Source organism: Parasteatoda tepidariorum, chromosome 9 (genome assembly GCF_043381705.1).
Source record: "Parasteatoda tepidariorum isolate YZ-2023 chromosome 9, CAS_Ptep_4.0, whole genome shotgun sequence".
Classification (NCBI taxonomy): Eukaryota; Metazoa; Arthropoda; class Arachnida; order Araneae; family Theridiidae; genus Parasteatoda; species Parasteatoda tepidariorum.
The window spans coordinates 30,862,742-30,881,050 of NC_092212.1; the positions used below are offsets into that span (position 1 = coordinate 30,862,742).

Consider the following 18,309-nt stretch of genomic DNA (forward strand, 5'->3'; position numbering starts at 1 on the left):
ACAAGAGCAAAACTCGGTCTCAAAACAAACCTATATATATATATATATTTTAAAAAAATATTGTATGCAAGAAAATAGTGACATTTCAACATTGAAACCTAATATTCTTATCTACTTCCAACAAATTTCAAATTAAATTCATCTTGAAATTTTCATAAGATTAAAAAGAGAAACATTAGAATGTAACCCTCATAACTTATTAAATTTAATATTATTGTAATTCAAATTAATTGCAGAAAAACTCATGTAGTTTGGAAAAGAAAAAACTTATGCCAGAATATACAAAATATGAGTGCTATAAATATATTTACCCAGTATGGTAAATAAACTTTTCCTTCATCAGCAACAAACTCTAACACACCACAGTGAGTAATTCGATTAGTCTTTTTGTTTGTCAATTTAAAGAGCATGGGATATACAATATTTAGACGTGCTGGAACAAATAAAATGGGAACAAATTAATTATGCATAAGAGAATATTTCAATAGTATTTATTAAAGTAATGAAAATAGTTTTATTTTAATCTTGCAAAACATAGATTTTGATTTTTCAATTAAATTCATCAACAGTATACTTTATTAGCAGGATTGAGATGATAAAAGACTTGAATTTTAAAAAAAAAAATTCATTGATTTTTATACAATATAGTTTATAAATGTATTTTTAAGGTTGTCATTTGTTTTAAAATTTGATTTCAATAATATTGAAAAGATTATCCAGAAAGATTAATGAAAGGAGAGTAAACCTAAATTATTGTTTGATGTTCAATATAGACTAAAAAAATAAATAAATAAAAAGATTTTCAAAGTGGCAGGAAACTTTTAAATTACAATTTCCTATAAGTTGTATCTAAAATGATTCAATGTTTACAAAACATAATTCAATTGTACCCATTTAGTTTTATGCTTATTTAAATACAAGTATTTCTGAAAATGAATAAATGTGTAGTTAGTGTATATAAATGATGAAAAAATACTTGTTCAATTAATAGTATTTTAAAATATTCTTTTTAACTAATAGTAATTTAAAATAATTTTTTTAATACTTCTTGATATAAGTTAATTTACTCTTCCTTTGATGTCTAACTAACGAATTTGGTCTATGTCTTCACAAAATCATGTGATAGAATAAAAATAACTATTTGTGACTATTATACATTCAGATAACGTAAGATAATTTTGACCACTTTAGTTAAAAATAATAAGTATTTTGTAAATATTTTTTTAAAATAATGCTAAAAATTAAAAATACATAGTTTTGGAGGGCTGATGAAAAAAAAAATCAGATTTTTTTTTAATATTTTCAAATTTGTTTGCTTTTTTTTATTTAACCTTGTTTTTTATGAGACTGGGTCTACAGAACATTGGACATTTTTTTACACTTTTCTTTTTGTTGCAATCAACCTAGTACAGATTTTTACATTTAAATTTTGTCTTATGAAGTTATTTAAACATTAGAAACAAAGCATAGCAGTAAACTGGAGAGTGATAAGGACTACTAATTAACATAATTTAATTTGAGGAGCTGAGTAAAGTTATTACAAGTAATATTTTCATAAATCAGTATTAACTAGCGTTTAAGTTCTTTTTTGTTTTATGTGTAATGAAACAAACTTAAAAAGACTATTCCTTGCCTTCATTTCTTATCAGAAAGTTTTCAATTGGTGAAATCTGTGACCTTCATCAAAGTGCAAATTATCATATCATTTTGCAAACTTGACAGATGTAATAACAAAACATGCACTCAAATGAGAGAAAAAAAATTCTCAAATGAAAAGTTTTCTCTTGTAGTTGGCTATTTATCACAAAATGCCATTTGAACTATCTTCCATTATAATAAAATTCAAAGAGTGTAACTTAATACTCTCACTAAATTTTCCAAAATAGAATAATTTCCAAAAAATTAATAATTGTTATTTTGCTAAATTTGGAGAAAATGAGACCTTTCCTTGAGAAGGTCAATTTTTTCAAAAAAGTGCTTTAGAACTTTTTTTTCTTCAATTAAAAACATATTTCTTACAAACTTTAAAAAAGCAATTCAAGAGGGATAAAATCAGATGGTATTCTTAGAAAACTGTTCCCAGTAGAATAGATTCAGAGCACAAGTTTTCGTTGTAAAGAATAACACATGTTCTCTGGGTACTTTTCGGTTCAAAAGGTGAGAGAAATTAAGCTTTTCTTTCAATATTTCAAAACTGCCACATTGCAAAAAATACAGCATTTTTATTTATTTATATAAAATGGACAACTAAAATAATTAAATAAAAAATTGAAAAAAAAAATTATTTGCTCGGATCTGGCAAACATAACTTGACACTTTAAACCAACCAAAATACAAACAACCAAAATTGACACTTTAAGTTAGACACTTGCATATTTGAAAATAAAGCAAAATATCTTTAGCTTTTATATTTTACCTAGAAATTACTTTATATTCAATAATTATTCAAAATTTGCTATAAATAACAAAAATTCTGATCAATTGTCTAGAATTCTGTAAAATTTTGATAGAACACAATGGAAAACATGTAGTGTAAAAAATAAAATGTTCTTCAAATGCAACACATCAACAACTATAAAGTTACTAATTTCAGATTAGTACATTATCGACAATATAAAAAGTGTAGTTTAATAATTCTTATAATAGTTATTTCTCCGTAAATATTTTTATATTACAATAAAAAAATGAAAGATATCATATTTACCTAAGTGATCTAAAGATGATGGAGGCATTATGACTGCAAAATTAAAAATAATCATATGTAAATACAAAACTATCTTAACTGATTAATTAAAATTAAAAGCTATACCAAATGAGATTAATAACGTACTTTTTCCACCTCGTTCGACATCTTTTCTCTCATTTCCTGGAAGCATACATACAGAATAACATCGATACTGGGTATTAAATGGTCGAACAGGTTCAAATAACCCATTAAAAGAAAACTAAAATAATAAATTTCAATTAAAAAAAGTTATAAAATAGTAGAAACGTTTTGTTTCTACATGAATCACATTGAAATAAGAGAAATTTCAAAACTATATCTATGCACAAAGAAAAAGATATTTAATGAAACATATAAAACATTTATAACTAATTAAAATACTTGTATGATGCAAAATAAGTTAGATATTGAAGTAAATGAAATTGTCATACCATTGTACGACAGAATAAAATTTCTTTTATATTTTATAGAACTAGCTGGAATAAATGATTAATCATTATACAAAAAGAAAACTGAACTCGAAAGAAAACAAATAACAGTTATTGCCAACTTCTTTTTAAATAAATAAAAAAAATATTTTTCAACGAAAATAAAAATCTGGACAAAAAAATTCAGTAAAAAATGGAATAAAATAATTATTGAAATAATTTCCTCATTTCCAGAATTTATGCAAGTCTTGTGTAATTAATTATTATTTTTTACATCAATTTGACTGAAACCGAAACCGCTGGTAATTCCCGCGCAACTTTTGTCCGCTCTTTTTCTTGAACAACCATAACAAAGTGCTTTCTGTCAAAATATTGCAATATAATAGTTTTAAATTTAATTTTTATCTTAAATAATGGCTGGGTTTGATGAAGGTGGTGTGTTTTACAGTGACAGCTTTTTCTTTGATCAAGGAGATGGTGATGTTCAAAAAACAGATCTTCAACAGGCTAAAAAGAGATTCAAAGATTTCATCAAACAATTTCAAGAAGAAAACTATGTTTACATATATCGGTAAAATTACTTGAACTTTATTTAATCAATGTCATTTGTTTTTGAAGTAAATGCTTCTTTATACATGCTAAACATTGTCGCTGAAATTATCGATATTTTTATATTTGATATAAGCTCTAAATTTTATTTACTATTGCTATGTATTTTATTTTAATGCGTATAAATGAACATTTTCTTATGTTTTCAACTAATTTGCATAAAATTTTAGCTTTACAAAGAATGGATTAAGTATTGTTTTGGAGAAGCTGTATTTTTTCTACTTTGAGATAAATTATATTGTTATGGCAGTGAAATTTCAAAAGGCATTTTCTACAGGAACATGAGTTATATTATTGATATCAAAACTTCTGTGATATTTCCGCAGGGGTTTGTCTAGATTTTTCTGAAAGGTACCTATTTAGTTAAAATTTAGACATATTTTGCGAAAATTAAAAATTATCCTATTAAAAAATCAATGCAAAAATATGAATTTATTTTTTCTTATGGGATACGAAATTAAAATTTTAAGAAAAAGTTTTTCCTAAAGTTGAATTTGTGAAGGGACCTCTAAACAGTAGGAAATTTGGCCTGGACAGACCCCTGTTCTATAATCTAAGACGTCAAATGGATTTCAAACTTGCATATTTTTATATTTTTGTATCGTGAACTGCTGCAGAATGATTGCTAAGTCTTGACAACTTCTGGGAAGCCGCCCACTAAACACTAAAAAAATCATCTAACTCGAAGTAGATAAACTTTCGTTAAAATTTTTCCTTTAACTAAATTGATTTTTAAAAAATTCTTGAATAAAATAAAAATTAATGTGTATTGAATAAATAATATATTATAATTTCTAAAATGACAAATTCTTATTACAATGTAAATTTTATGCCAATTTTTCTATTTCTTGGGACCCAAAATTTCTCCTGGGCTGCCTGAATTATTCGCGTGAATTAAAATTTTGGTTAGAATTGTTTTTTAATAAGGGTTCTGAAGTTAGACTTTAAATAAGGGTTCAAGTTTTTTTTAGTGTCTCTACCCTGATGCAAAATAAGCTTTTGAATATGTTATTGATGTTACTAAACATTTTGCTATTAACGTGCATTGATAAAAGTTTAGGACTAATCAAATTACTCTGTGAAAGAAACTCTCTATTTTAACTCTCTCCTGCAACTATCTGTATGTTTTTAATTAGTAATTCAGACTTCAGTTTCTTATAAAAACTATATTTCACAGTGATCAGCTAAAGCAGCATTATAATATGAAACAGTACTGGTTAGAAATTGCTCTTGAAGATTTGACTGACTTTGATGAACTTCTAGGAGAAAAACTGAACAAACAGCCTGCAGAATATCTTCCTCTGGTAATTTCCAGTTTACTTGATATGTAAATTAATGCTAAAATTGATTAACATGTTTCAATATATGTTAATTACACTTTCAGTTTGAAGAAGCTGCAAAGGAAGTAGCTGATGAAATCACTCGTCCACGCCCCGAAGGGGAAGAAGAGATTCAAGATATTCAAATAACATTGCGCTCAAATGCAAATCCTTGTTTATTGAGAGAATTAAAGGTAAGTTGAAATTCTTTTTATTTATTATCTAAAATAATATTTATAACTCTATTTCTTCTACAATTTGTGCAACTACAATTTGTGCTCATCATTTGCTTTAAAAAAATTTCTACTTTGAGGGTGAGTTGCAAAATTAGTATTAAGATAAACAAAGGATGTGTAAGATTTCTGTACCATTGGCTATGCTAAGTTTGTCACCGAATATTGCTGACAATCGAGCAATGATACCTGAAAAACAAAACATGAGCATTGTGCTTGTAAACTGCATCACAAAAACCAAGCAAATTCAAAGGGTAAAATTTTTGGCCACTTCAAATCCAGTGTATAAATTATATATATTAATTTTTTACAAGTATAACAATCTGGCAATTAAGCTTCTCAATTGAAGTTATCATGATCAAGTATAAATATGAGAGTATTTTGAAAAGAATTACTCTCTTAGAAATAATTTTTAACATATGTGACGAAAATATGCATGTATATAATGGAAAAATGCATGTCTTTAAAATGCCTGACTTTATTTTAAGCAGATTTCTCGAAAAATGATAAAATTTTAGCTCCTAAATTTTAATTTTGTTACTTTTTGTACATTTTTTTCTAGTTATGAATTTAAGCTATTAGTGGCTGGCTTTTGGCTAATAATTATAATAAATCATGATTAGTGTAAAGTCCAGATTCTCAACAGCTAAAATTTAATCCCTTTTCAATTTAAAGTAGTTTTCTTATTCGATGATAAAAAATACTTCAAAGTCACCATTGAAAAAAAGCTTTTTTTTGAAAACTCAATATTTAACAAAAATAAATAGTAATGATTAAAAACAGTTTTGTAAGCATTTTTAAAAAATATTTCTTTTAAGGTATTAAAGGTTCATTAGAATTCCTGCATTCTTAAGTATTGGAGTGCTATTCTATACATTTCATTTAAAAATTGATATTTTTAGCTAATATTATTTTTTGTGGATTCTATTACAAGTCTTATTTTTAGAATGTATAATTACAATAGCCTTAGAATAATACAATGAATCTTAAAATGTTTTGCCTATGATCTTAAATTTTTACTGTTATTAAATGATCATAAAAATATAGCCTTTACTTAATTTAACATTGTAGCCTGTTTTAACTATTATAATTAAAGAAAGCTTAAATTTTTAACTGTTAGAATTTATTTTCTACTGTTGCAGTAATGAAATTTATATCTTTAATTTTTGTTTGAATTAATAATTGAAAGCATTTAAATTTTCCACTGTAGTTTTCTTAAGATTTTAATCCAATAATGACTATCTTTTCAGTCTGATCATATATCAAAATTAGTAAAAGTACCTGGGATCATTATTGCTGCTTCTAATGTCCAAGCCAAAGCAACCTGTATCAGCATACAATGTCGTTCCTGTAAAGAAATTGTTCCGAAAATTAAAATCAAACCTGGTCTTGATGGTTATAACTTACCAAGGAGATGCAACACGTAAGTATTGTGTTTTTTTAATATAATTTATACACTGTTTTATGTAGTTATTATAATTTGTGAGTGTAATTTTTTTTTAAAACATCAACATATTAATTATTAAACAATAAACTGAAATTTTAAAATCATGCTTTCTTTTCGTAATTGTTAAACATTATTCTAATTATTAAACATTCTAATTTAAATTAAATATTACTTTGTTGTAAAAGCTTTTTTGAAACATTGTTGTTTTAAAAAAAAAAATGCAAAATTGGAAGTAATATAGTAAATCAAACATAAAGATATCTTTCAAGTAGTCACTTTTTTATTCCCATCTGTAACTATGTATGTACAAAGAAACTGCATCACAAGACTCAAGATTGCTTAAATTTATTATTTTATTATTTTAAAAAAAATATCTGTAAGTATCTTTTATTACATATTAACATTGTAGTTTATCAAATAAACTAGTTAGTTTATAAATAGTTAATATGCTTAATATTTGGTTTCCAGCTGAATAGTAAATAATTTTAAACAATGATGCAGCTTCTTAAACTATTATGTATAAATTTTTTACATTTATTTATATATTTTGCAGTGATCAAACTACAGGGCAGACTCGTTGTCCAGTCGATCCATATTTTATTGTTCCTGATAAATGTGAATGTGTTGATTACCAAATACTCAAAATGCAAGAATCTCCAGATTATGTTCCACATGGGGAAATGCCTCGTCACCTTATGCTTTACTGCGACCGGTAATAAAATCTTTTTCCTTTTTTTAATTCAACAACAGCCATGTATTTTCATTCACCATTAAAGATGTGGTTAAATTTAGTTATAAATTAAGTAATGGTATATCCATATATTTTTTTTATCAATTTATTAACATCATTTTATAAGGAGGCTTTTATTTTATTAGAACATGCTAATCTTAAGATGGATATTCAGGGTTCTGTCCAGGGCAAATTTACTACCGTTTAGCAGTGCCTTCACAAATTCAACTTTAGGAAAAATGGTAGCTTCACAAAATACTTTTTCTTAAAATTTTTGTATTCCCTAAGAAACGATAAATCCATATTTGTGTGCTGATTTTTTAATATATTTTTTAATTTTCACAAATTATGTCTAAATTTTCACAAAATAGGTACCTCTCAGAAAAACTTAGACAGATCCCTGATATTATACTTAAATTTAAATTTTCTAAAGTTATGGATTATAACAATAATGGAAAAATTTTTGGATTTCAAATTCAAACTTGTTTTACATAATTTTATTAGGCTTTTCATTATTATTATTATTTGAACATCATAATAAAAAAATAAATTTTACGATGCTATTTTACTTTTTTCTGAAGTTTATCATTTCTAATTTATTGAAATGATTTTCGTAGCAATGCACTTACTGATAGATATTAAAAATTCATATAAATAAATGAAATTGTGTCTTTTACTAAAATAATTAATGTTATATAATATTTACTTTTTTTATTTAGGAATCTATGTGAAAGAGTTGTTCCTGGAAATAGAGTGACTGTTCTTGGCATATACTCCATTAAAAAAGTTTCACGCTCAAAAGTATGTTATTTCATTTATGAATCTTTCTTAGATAATCATTTCGTTTCAACCTTTATTAAGCAATTTTCTTTTAGTTTTAAGAATTTTGAAGAAATATTTTTGTATTGTAGAAAGGTCAGTCTGAAAAAGCTAATGTTGGAATTCGTAATCCCTATATCCGAGTTGTCGGAATTTCAGTCGTTACTGAAGGCGCTGGGCGTTCTACCGGAATTACCTTCACTTCGGAAGAAGAAGAGACATTTCGATTCCTGGCTAGTAGTCCTAATATTCTTGACCGTATTACCAAGAGTATTGCACCTTCAATTTATGGTTCTGTCGATATCAAGAAAGCTGTTGCTTGTATGTTGTTTGGAGGATCTCGTAAAAGGTAAGTTATTTTTATCTGTTTTAAAACTGCTCAATTAATTTTCTTGTGTCTGATTTATCTCATCACAGACTTCTGACATGATATTCATTCTGGAATGTTCTTTTTTTCCCCTCTGTTTAATTTTTCTCATTATTTCTTTAATTTTAGGTTTGTGATAAATAACGCCACTGCCAAAAATATATTAGTATTCATTTTTCTGAATGTATAATAATAATCAAATTTAATCTTTAAATTTATGGATTGATAAAGACTTAGTCTTTTTTAATATGGTTTATTGAAGGATAACTTATGAATTTTATAAGGAAAACAATTAAGTTGAGGTGTAGATATTATGAAATTAATAGAATTATGATATGAAATAAGTAAAATTTCCCAAGACATATCCTTAGCAAAAAGTCTAATCAAATCATTAATTTTTATGACTTTCTACAAAATTAGGATACCTTGTAACAAATACCATATTAACAAAGTTAAAGGTAGACTTTTCACAAAAATTCTTATTATAAACAAAGAAAACATTAAACAACCTTTGTTTAACCTTAATAAAACAAAATATTTCATAACCTTTCTTTCAGCATGTATAAAAACACATTTTAGTTTAATTTAATTTTTATCAAGACAAAGTTAAGTTTAATTTTTTATTAAAGAAAATGTTCTTTAGGATGCCTGATGGTTTGACCAGAAGGGGTGATATAAATATTTTACTTCTTGGTGATCCAGGAACTGCAAAAAGTCAGCTTCTCAAGTTTGTTGAAAAAGTCGCTCCTGTTGGAGTAAGTTTTTATTATTTATCTTCCTATTTTCCTCAATTGTTTATATAATAGTGTTTTTTTGAAGAAAAAAATTCTTATGTTCATTCATTTTCTATATTATTTGATGTATCTTATCAGTGCTATTCAATAGCTAATTCATATAACATATACAAATTGGCCAACTCTGAAACTTTTGGCCTGAATCTGTGATTTTTGTACCCAAGCTCAGGTCCTCAGGCCATTAGTGTTTGTATTTGAAGGCTTTGCATGCAGCTTCTAAAATTCATTCCTCCACATTAGTAATTTTGGATGTCTTTGATATATTCTTAAATCTTTTTTCCTCTTCCTTTTTTGTAGAACATCTTTTTTAAAACATCTGATAAATCAAACAATAAATAAATAATAAGTAACATTGCTTTTAACAAAGCATGTACAAATAATTTCATGTTTGAGATTGGTTCATGCTAAAATAGCTAATTTGAGTAATATTTCAGTTGTTTCATTTTCAAGTACCAAGTTTTTTATTGATAGTTAATCTGTGTTAGGAGAAGTTTTAGGAAAGGATGACTTTGTTTTTACTATTAAGGAAACTCAGTTTTGTGCAAAACTTGAAGACATATGAGAATTTTTTTCATTCTTTTTATAGAATCGATACAACATTGTCTAAAATCAGTAACAGAAAAAGTAATGAAGTTATGCTTGCAGTTGATTGATCAAGTTATGTTGTTTAACCATTTCTCAAAGTGATGCAGCCTGTGATAGATAATTCAGTGTCGTTGCAAAAAATCTAAGGCTAAATTCTGCTTTTCCTTGTCAAAACAAATTTCTGAGGGTTAGTTGCCTTGCTAAGTAAATCAGAAAGAGTTTCAGAAAAGCTTTTATGTAGCATTTTTATAAAATGCTTTTTTAAGGCCACGCATAGACTATTTGAGAAGTGTATCTCCCCGTGCTTTGGGTTGACCATTCTAACCTATAAGTATTAACATTTAGAACCTTAATTCAGCAATAAAACTTCGTTATTAATTACTGAAAATAAATTGTAGTTTTTTTCCTTTCATTATTTAACCTTAAAGAACAGAAAGTACATTGATAATACATTTTCTGTATTTTAAGTTTAAATATTTGAGACAATTAAATTTCTTTTTAAGCGCTTAAAGGTTTATGCAAAATAGGGTTTTTTTTTCCGTATTATTTTCACCTAATTCTAAAACCGAAGTTGCTTTTAACTGGTAAACTTTTAGAGAAACCTTGATAAAAATGTTTTATTGTTGAGAAAAATTTTTGTTGACGGTTTGCATAAAAGAAAGCTAGTCTTTAGAAACAATTTCTCTAAATAATGTACTGGCAAATTGTTGCTATAAATTTTATTGGTTGCATTGTTAAACTCTTGAAATGTCTGAAACCTTTAATAGAATTTTACTAGATTTCTTGTTTAAAAAATTTCTTCATTGAATAAAAAAAGTATCTAATCCCTCTTTTTTCTGGGAACTCAACATGATGGCAATTAAAAAGTTCATATATATCTTTATTATTGGGGTTTCGATTTGTAAATTCAATGACTATTAAAAAATTTGAATATTTTAAAAGCATAATTTTAGCTTTAGAATAATGTAGTGTTCGTAGTTGTTCTGATAAAATAGATTTTGTTGTGTTATTCTTGATTTTTGCGTCCCTACAGTACTTCCTATTTTCTTAGAATACAAATGCAGATTTTTCAATTCTTCTCTTGAAGATCTTATTTAACTATTTCCGATTCAATTATTTAAGATCTTCATTATTTATTTTATTGACAAGATCTCAGCGGATGAAGGTACCAAGTGACAATCGTAGGGTGTTTTAAAATTTATAAGAGAATGTTTCTAGTGCATTTGATAATATCTAATTGAGATGTAATCTTGGAATGCATATTTTTAGTAACAAATTAAATTAATGCTTATAGTTTTAACGAGTCTTAGGAATTCATAGATCTTTTACTGATTGGAAACTTGCAGAGAAGTAGTGCAAGGCATAAGATTCATTGTCAATGTAGAAACTTTAAAGCTAATTTAGTAAAATTCATTTAAATGTCACAGCTTTCATCCACTTAGTTCATCAAATATTTTAAATGTCTGTTTCTCCCATTATAATTGAGTTTGCATTTTTAGGTTTATACTTCTGGTAAAGGTAGCAGTGCTGCAGGTTTGACAGCATCTGTCATAAGGGATCCTCACTCTGTAAGTATATATATATATTTTTTAAAAAAAAATTAAAAACGTACACCTAATTTTGCAAATAATAAAAATTGAATGTAGTTAAACTTGCTTGATTGAATGTTTACACATTTTTTTTTTGTGCTTTGTTATAAATCACTACTAATTTTATTAATTTCATAGGAACATGTATTAAATATTGTAATTTTTTTAGAGGAATTTCATCATGGAAGGAGGAGCAATGGTTCTTGCTGATGGTGGTGTCGTTTGTATTGATGAATTTGATAAAATGAGAGAAGATGACAGAGTAGCTATTCATGAAGCTATGGAGCAGCAAACAATTTCCATTGCTAAAGTAATTTTTTTTATATAATTCACTTAGCCTTCTAGTCACATATGTTGATCAAAACAAAGTAAAAAGAATTTCCATCTTATTGCCTTTATTTCTTCTTCCAAGGCCAATTCCGTCCCAAATAGTTTTTGCCATCTGGCCCTACCTGCAGCAATAAGAAGGCTTTTCTAGTTGCCCTTATTTATTATATTAGTCCTCCTCCGCCAAGCCACTTAATTGGTAATTTTCCTTGTTTTCTGTTTCCTGTGATATTCATAAAAATGAGCTTTTTACTGAGTTTGTATTATCAGGTCGGAATTGATGTCAAAGCCATCTTAGTCTATTGCATTTTATGACTTAGACGATCTTATGTTTCTTGTACTTTTGACAAAGATTTAAAAGTTGACTTGATTTCACTGAAAGTCTGCGTTGATCCCTGCAATTAAAAATAAATTAAGCAGGTGTCAATAAAACTATGACTGTAGAACATTTGATTTTCAAATCTATAGCATCACAGTAAATAGGGGTTCTGTCATAACTAGGCCAAGAATAAACTTTGGGAAATGTGTTGTGGTGACATTTCTGTGACACAATATCATTTGTCTTTGGTATTAGTGTATAAAATTTTTACTCACTACTTATATATTAAATCAATATAAGGAATTCTTTCTGGTGTTAAAAAATTCTGTATGTCACTAGCTTTAAGATAGATGTGTGAACACTATTTAAAAATTAGAAGCTATGAAAAATTTTCAGCAAGCAAATTTTACTAAATGCCAAAGAAATTATTATTTCTTAATGAATTGAAATTTTTATTAAAAACTATTAATGAATTTTTGTGATCATGTATCATTTATTCATCTATCAGACATAAGATTCTTTCAGAGATTCAAAATTTCCCACTTTATCTTGTTTTTCTCTTATTAATTTTTTCTCTCTCTTCAATTTCAAATAAGGTCTCTGCCGAAAAGTTTTTTTTTTTTGAATTTTTCTAGATGTATTAGTTAATTGAAAAGTCTGTTTCTTTCCTTATGCCTCATCTATCAGACATAAGATTCTTTCAGAGATTCAAAATTTCCCACTTTATCTTGTTTTTCTCTTTCTAATTTTTTCTCTCTCTTCAATTTCAAGTAAAGTCTCTGCCGAAAAGGTTTTCTGAATTTTTCTACATGTATTAGCTAATTGAAAAGTCTGTTTCTTTCCTCATGCCAATGTCATTTTGTTATGTGCCTGCCTTATTAGAAAATTCTTTGGTATTTCCTTATCGGCCAGATATTTTTATTATTTTTTGTAAACTCGTTACTATCAGCCTGCATGCTTTTAGGCTAAATAGGAAATATTAAAGTTACAAGTTTCTCATTTTAACTGAAGTTTTTATAGCCTGTTTCACTAAATCTTAAATATTTAAAATGAACGAAAACAACATCAATAGCTCTAAATATTCCTTTTAAAAAAAATTACATGTTTTCAATTTTTTTTCTTTACAGGCAGGAATTACCACAACCCTAAACTCAAGGTGTGCAGTTTTTGCTGCAGCAAACAGTGTTTTTGGCAGATGGGATGAAAGCAAAGCTGAAGCTAATATTGATTTTATGCCTACAATCTTATCAAGATTTGATATGATTTTCATTGTGAAGGATGATCATGATGAAAAGAAAGATAGTGTACTTAAATTTATTTGGAAACATTCATTAATTTTTTTATTTACTGATTGATTCTAAGATTCTTTAATTTCTTTTATCTTTTTGTAGACTTTAGCTAAGCATGTGATGGCCTTACATATGAATGCTTTACAAGCTACAGAAGAGGTGGAAGGTGAATTGAGCCTCAGCACATTGAAGAAATACATTGCTTATTGTCGAATGTGAGTTTTTATTTACATTTGGTTTAGAAAATAAAACAGTTTCATATTAAACTTTTCTTTTTAAAACTATATTAAAATTTTCAATTTATTAAGATCAAGGTAATTCAATTTAATAATAATAAAATTTTCTTTAATTATTTCGAAAAGTAGGAACCATTAATTAATGTTGTTTTGGTAATTGTAAACAACATAGTTAATAAGTGTTATTTATGCTAATATTCATAATAGGTGTTTTAAATTTCTGGGTTTTTAATATTTTCCTTTTTCAATAGTGTTAAAAAACATAAAAATTACATATTTAATATTAGATCATGTATAAATATTTGTCATACTTATTTTTCTATTTAAAAATAGTTGTTTAAACCTGCTAAATAAGTTACATATAAATAGAGTAACAAGAAATATTTAAGCCATAATGATGAAATGTTAACTGAAAGTTTTTTTAGTAAACAGTGTAATACATTTCTGTTTTGTTTGTATGTACAATGACGTTTAAACACTTTTGTTTTTCTACTGGTTTGTTTTCAGAAAAGTTAGTTGGTTTATCTAATTTTAAATATTTGGTACATTAAAAATTAAACTAATTACTAATGAAATATTAATAACTTTAATTTCTTCAATGTATTAGGAGATGTGGTCCTCGTCTATCCAATGAGGCTGCTGATAAGTTGAAAAATTATTATCTTTTTATGCGTAGTAGTAGCAAAGAGCATCAAGGAATGGAGAAAAAGTCAAACATTCCAATTACTGTAAGGTAAATGCGAATGATTATTATTATTTTTGACAACAAAAATTTATTAAGATATTTGTGATAAGTTTGTTGGGTTATTCCAAGTTGTAACTAAAAAATTTAATTAAACCTACTAATAATTAAACAATATCCAAGTTAAAATAACAGTAGAACTAAAATTAAATTGGAACTATAATTAAAACGGAACTTTACTTAACTAAATGAACTCTTTCAATTATAACTTGGTCAAATAATTAAACCAAGTTATAATTTAAATAGTTCTTGTCACGGTTGACATTTGTTGTTATTAATTTACGTCGCACTAGAGCTGCACAATGGGCTATTAATGACGGTCTGGAAAACATCCCGGAGGATGATCCGAAGACATGCCATCACAATTTTGATCCTCTGCGGAGGGGAGGCACTCCCGGTTCGGTAGCCCGACGACCTGCGCCCGAAGTCAAGCACTTTACGGTAGCACAGTTTAACGAGGACCTGATACCGTACACCCTCGGTCCCTACGTAGACTGATCCAAGTGGTCACCCACTCGCACACTGACCGCAGCCAGTGATGCTTGACTTCGGTGATCTGCTGGGAACCGTGTCTTAACGATCAGTCCACTGCGGGACCAGGGTTGACATTTAAATCCTATTATTTAAACAGACTATAAATTTTTAAATCTGTATAATATATTATTCAGATAAACAGTTTATAAGATATAACATATTATTCAAAGGTGTCGATTAAACTGAGGTTTCGTTTGTCTGTTTTATCTGAGTCTTTCATATTTATGTATTGTATATTATTTTAATATAATCTTATTTAAATGAAACTTTGTTACCAACATTTTATTATTCTTAAATAATTTAAGTAATTTTTCTTAAAATTGCTTTAGTAAAAATTCGATACTTCTCATCTAGCAACCAAATTTATATATTAACACTTAAATAGAAATATCACTAGTTAATAAATTTGCTACCCACAAAGTATTCAGTTTTGTTTGTTTTCTCTTTTTTTTTTGCCTCTTTATCCCTTTAGACATAAATATTATATTAGATTTTATATTGAAGCGTTTTTAGTTTTGATGTAAAATGGCATCTTTATGAGAATGGCAGTTATAACTTTTATATTGCTGTAAAAGTAGTTAATTCTCTTCATAAAATATTTAGACAACTTGAAGCTATTGTCAGAATATCAGAAGCTCTTGCAAAAATGGAACTTCAACCATTTGCTACAGAACGCCATGTCGATGAAGCCATGCGTCTTTTCCAAGTATCAACTTTAGATGCTGCCCATTCTGGTGATTTAGCTGGTGCTGAAGGATTTACAACTGAAGAAGAGCATCAAATGCTACTTCGCATTGAGAAACAACTTAAAAAACGGTTTGCTATTGGCTCTCAAGTTTCGGAATTCAGCATAGTTCAAGATTTCTTGAAACAAGTAAGTATAAATATATGTATTTTTTTAAACAATTTACTTGCATATAAATATTGTGGATATGCTCTAGCACAGTAGTTAAGGCACTGAGCTGTAATAAATAAAGAGCTAAGATTTTTACCTTCATGCTGGGTTAAAGTTTCAAATTAATAGGTGACAGCTTTTCTTATAAAGCTTAACCATGTCTATAATTTTGTCCTTAGTGAAGTGGTATAGAAAAAAGAGGGCACTCAAATGAATAGATTCATATTGCTTTGAGAAAAAGTGGGGTGGGAAAAATTTGTCCCATCTATTAAAAAATAACCTTATCTAAATGTTTACAATTATTTTTTCTTTTAATATATTTTTTTAATTTTATTTTCAATGAAAATAATTTTCTGTTCAAAAGAAAAATTTTTAAATATTAAAATATAATCAAAATTTTAATCTTCGTAGCGACAAAAAACTTTCAAAAGAAATGTTTCCTTAGTGGGTATTGTCAATATCTTGATAAACTTTTAAGCTAATAATATTTGAAAAACCTTTCTATTATTAATTATAATGGTTTTACTTATTGTTGCTTATAATTTTTTTTTTAAAGAAATATCCTGAAAGGGCCATTTACAAGGTTCTTTATCTTATGATAAGGAGAGGAGAGCTTCAACATAGAATGCAAAGAAAAATGTTGTACAGAATTAAATAAAGACCAACTGGACTTTTTATTCAATTCGTTCTTTTATATTTGTGTTGTATACTTTGTATAATAAAATTTGTGTTTTGATAACATGTTTAATATATATATATTTTTTTTAATATATCTCAAGTGGTGAATATAAACTATCACTATTTTTAGATCTTTTGGTTAAATACAAAATTAAAAGTGTATATAATGAATATGTCTGTCTTTATTTAATTTGGTAAAAAATTAAATGGTACAAAATATTTCTTAAATCTTTCTGTATCAGTACTCACAGATTGCTGATTACCTATACGCAGTAACAAAACAAAAAAAAAAAGCTATTACTTAATTTAAGGAAATGGAGAGTTTCTTTGTGCTACTCTATTCAGGAATTTTGCAATCTGAATAAATGTAATATAAAATGGCAATATCGTGACAAAATTGAGAAAAATGTAGATGCCAAATAGTATTTGTATATGCCAAAAATATTACAATTTCCAAATAATTACCAACGTTCAGAGTAGGCGAAATTATTTGATTTCCACCCCTTGCAATTTCAAGTTGGCAATGGCATTTTCTAGCAAATAATATTTGGGATACTTGGAATGAACATGGAAAATTTTTCATGTTCTTGTTTAGAGTATGTGTAATTTTAAAACAGAATTGGAATGTTAGCACTATATGTAATGTAAACAAAATTTCAACTTCTGTCGATAATGCACTAAATAAGATTTGTTAACACATTGCTGATCGGTAACGAGTTAACTCGTGTTTTCATGGCCAAGCATTGGTGACCGGTCACGAGTCATAGCACACGTGTTAGCAGTGATCTCGTGGTGACTATTTTAAAAAGTGGGTGTAATTTTCCTTACTTTTCAAGTTTTACTATTTAATTCTCTACCAATTAATTATAACTTTACGAAACCCGATATATTTGCAAAACTTGTGGTGTACTATTACGTGAAGGTGATTGTTATACTTTTTATCATACAAAAAAAATATTAAGAGTTGAATAATAATTTTTTTTTTTTATAAAGTTTATTTATATTGTTTTACTTCCACATCCGCTTTCAATAGCCGGGCACATGGGGTAATTTTCAGAAAAGTTGCCGGTCAGCAATGTGTTAATAATAATTCTATTTTGGAAAATAAAAGTTAGTAATGATAAGGGATTTTTTCTTGCACTTCTGGTTTTAGAAAAACTGTCAGTGGGTGGGTAAAAATAATTTACAGGAATCAATAATAATTTAAATAAACTTTTTTTATATTTTGACTATTTTTCATTCTATAAATGCTCAAAGACATTTATTGAAAGAATAAGCAATATGGTTTTACAAGTTTTTATTGTGCCTATAAACTAAGTATCAAGAAGGATTTAAAATAGCTAGGGCCGATATTTTGATATCTTATTTCCTATTAACAAGCACTTCTTTACTAAAAAAAATCTAATAAATTAAACTTTTTTAAATTTTGACTATTATTTTTCACTATATAAATGCTCAAAGACATTTATTGAAAGAATAAGCAATATGGTTTTAGAATTTTTTTATTATATAGTGCCTGTTGCCTATAAACTAAGTATCAAGAAGGATTTAAAATAGCTAGGGCTGATATTTTGATATCTTATTTCTTAAAAATTTAAATCTCTTATTTCTTTAATATTTTGATCTCTTTATTTCCCATTAACA

The 18,309-nt window shown here is 26.8% G+C and overlaps 2 protein-coding genes across 4 annotated transcripts in view; one reads left to right on the forward strand and one right to left on the reverse strand.

Moving 5' to 3' along the window:
* The window catches only part of LOC107452203 (ubiquitin fusion-degradation 1-like), a 17,151-nt gene extending 13,858 nt beyond the window's left edge, over positions 1–3,293 (reverse strand). For both annotated transcript variants that reach the window (XM_016068532.3, XM_016068531.3), the window contains exons 1-4: positions 3,157–3,293; positions 2,831–2,945; positions 2,705–2,737; positions 312–433 (exon numbers count right to left, since the gene is read on the reverse strand). In XM_016068532.3, coding sequence (XP_015924018.1) covers positions 312–433; positions 2,705–2,737; positions 2,831–2,945; positions 3,157–3,159 — 273 coding nt within the window. In that variant the 5' untranslated portion in view covers positions 3,160–3,293. The remainder of the gene's footprint in view (positions 1–311; positions 434–2,704; positions 2,738–2,830; positions 2,946–3,156) is intronic.
* A 147-nt stretch (positions 3,294–3,440) lies between these two features.
* Positions 3,441–18,309, forward strand: part of LOC107452194 (Minichromosome maintenance 5) — a 16,469-nt gene continuing 1,600 nt past the window's right edge. Inside the window, exons 1-15 of one of the 2 annotated variants that reach the window (XM_043050988.2) lie at positions 3,441–3,724; positions 4,940–5,066; positions 5,147–5,275; positions 6,565–6,737; positions 7,315–7,473; positions 8,211–8,292; positions 8,403–8,659; positions 9,321–9,432; positions 11,556–11,624; positions 11,815–11,955; positions 13,419–13,595; positions 13,683–13,795; positions 14,424–14,549; positions 15,696–15,966; positions 16,544–16,726. In XM_043050988.2, coding sequence (XP_042906922.1) covers positions 3,567–3,724; positions 4,940–5,066; positions 5,147–5,275; positions 6,565–6,737; positions 7,315–7,473; positions 8,211–8,292; positions 8,403–8,659; positions 9,321–9,432; positions 11,556–11,624; positions 11,815–11,955; positions 13,419–13,595; positions 13,683–13,795; positions 14,424–14,549; positions 15,696–15,966; positions 16,544–16,645 — 2,196 coding nt within the window. In that variant the 5' untranslated portion in view covers positions 3,441–3,566 and the 3' untranslated portion in view covers positions 16,646–16,726. Of the gene's footprint in view, positions 3,725–4,939; positions 5,067–5,146; positions 5,276–6,564; positions 6,738–7,314; positions 7,474–8,210; positions 8,293–8,402; positions 8,660–9,320; positions 9,433–11,555; positions 11,625–11,814; positions 11,956–13,418; positions 13,596–13,682; positions 13,796–14,423; positions 14,550–15,695; positions 15,967–16,543; positions 16,727–18,309 lie in introns of those variants that run through there. The other variant, XM_071184924.1, reaches the window with a different exon arrangement.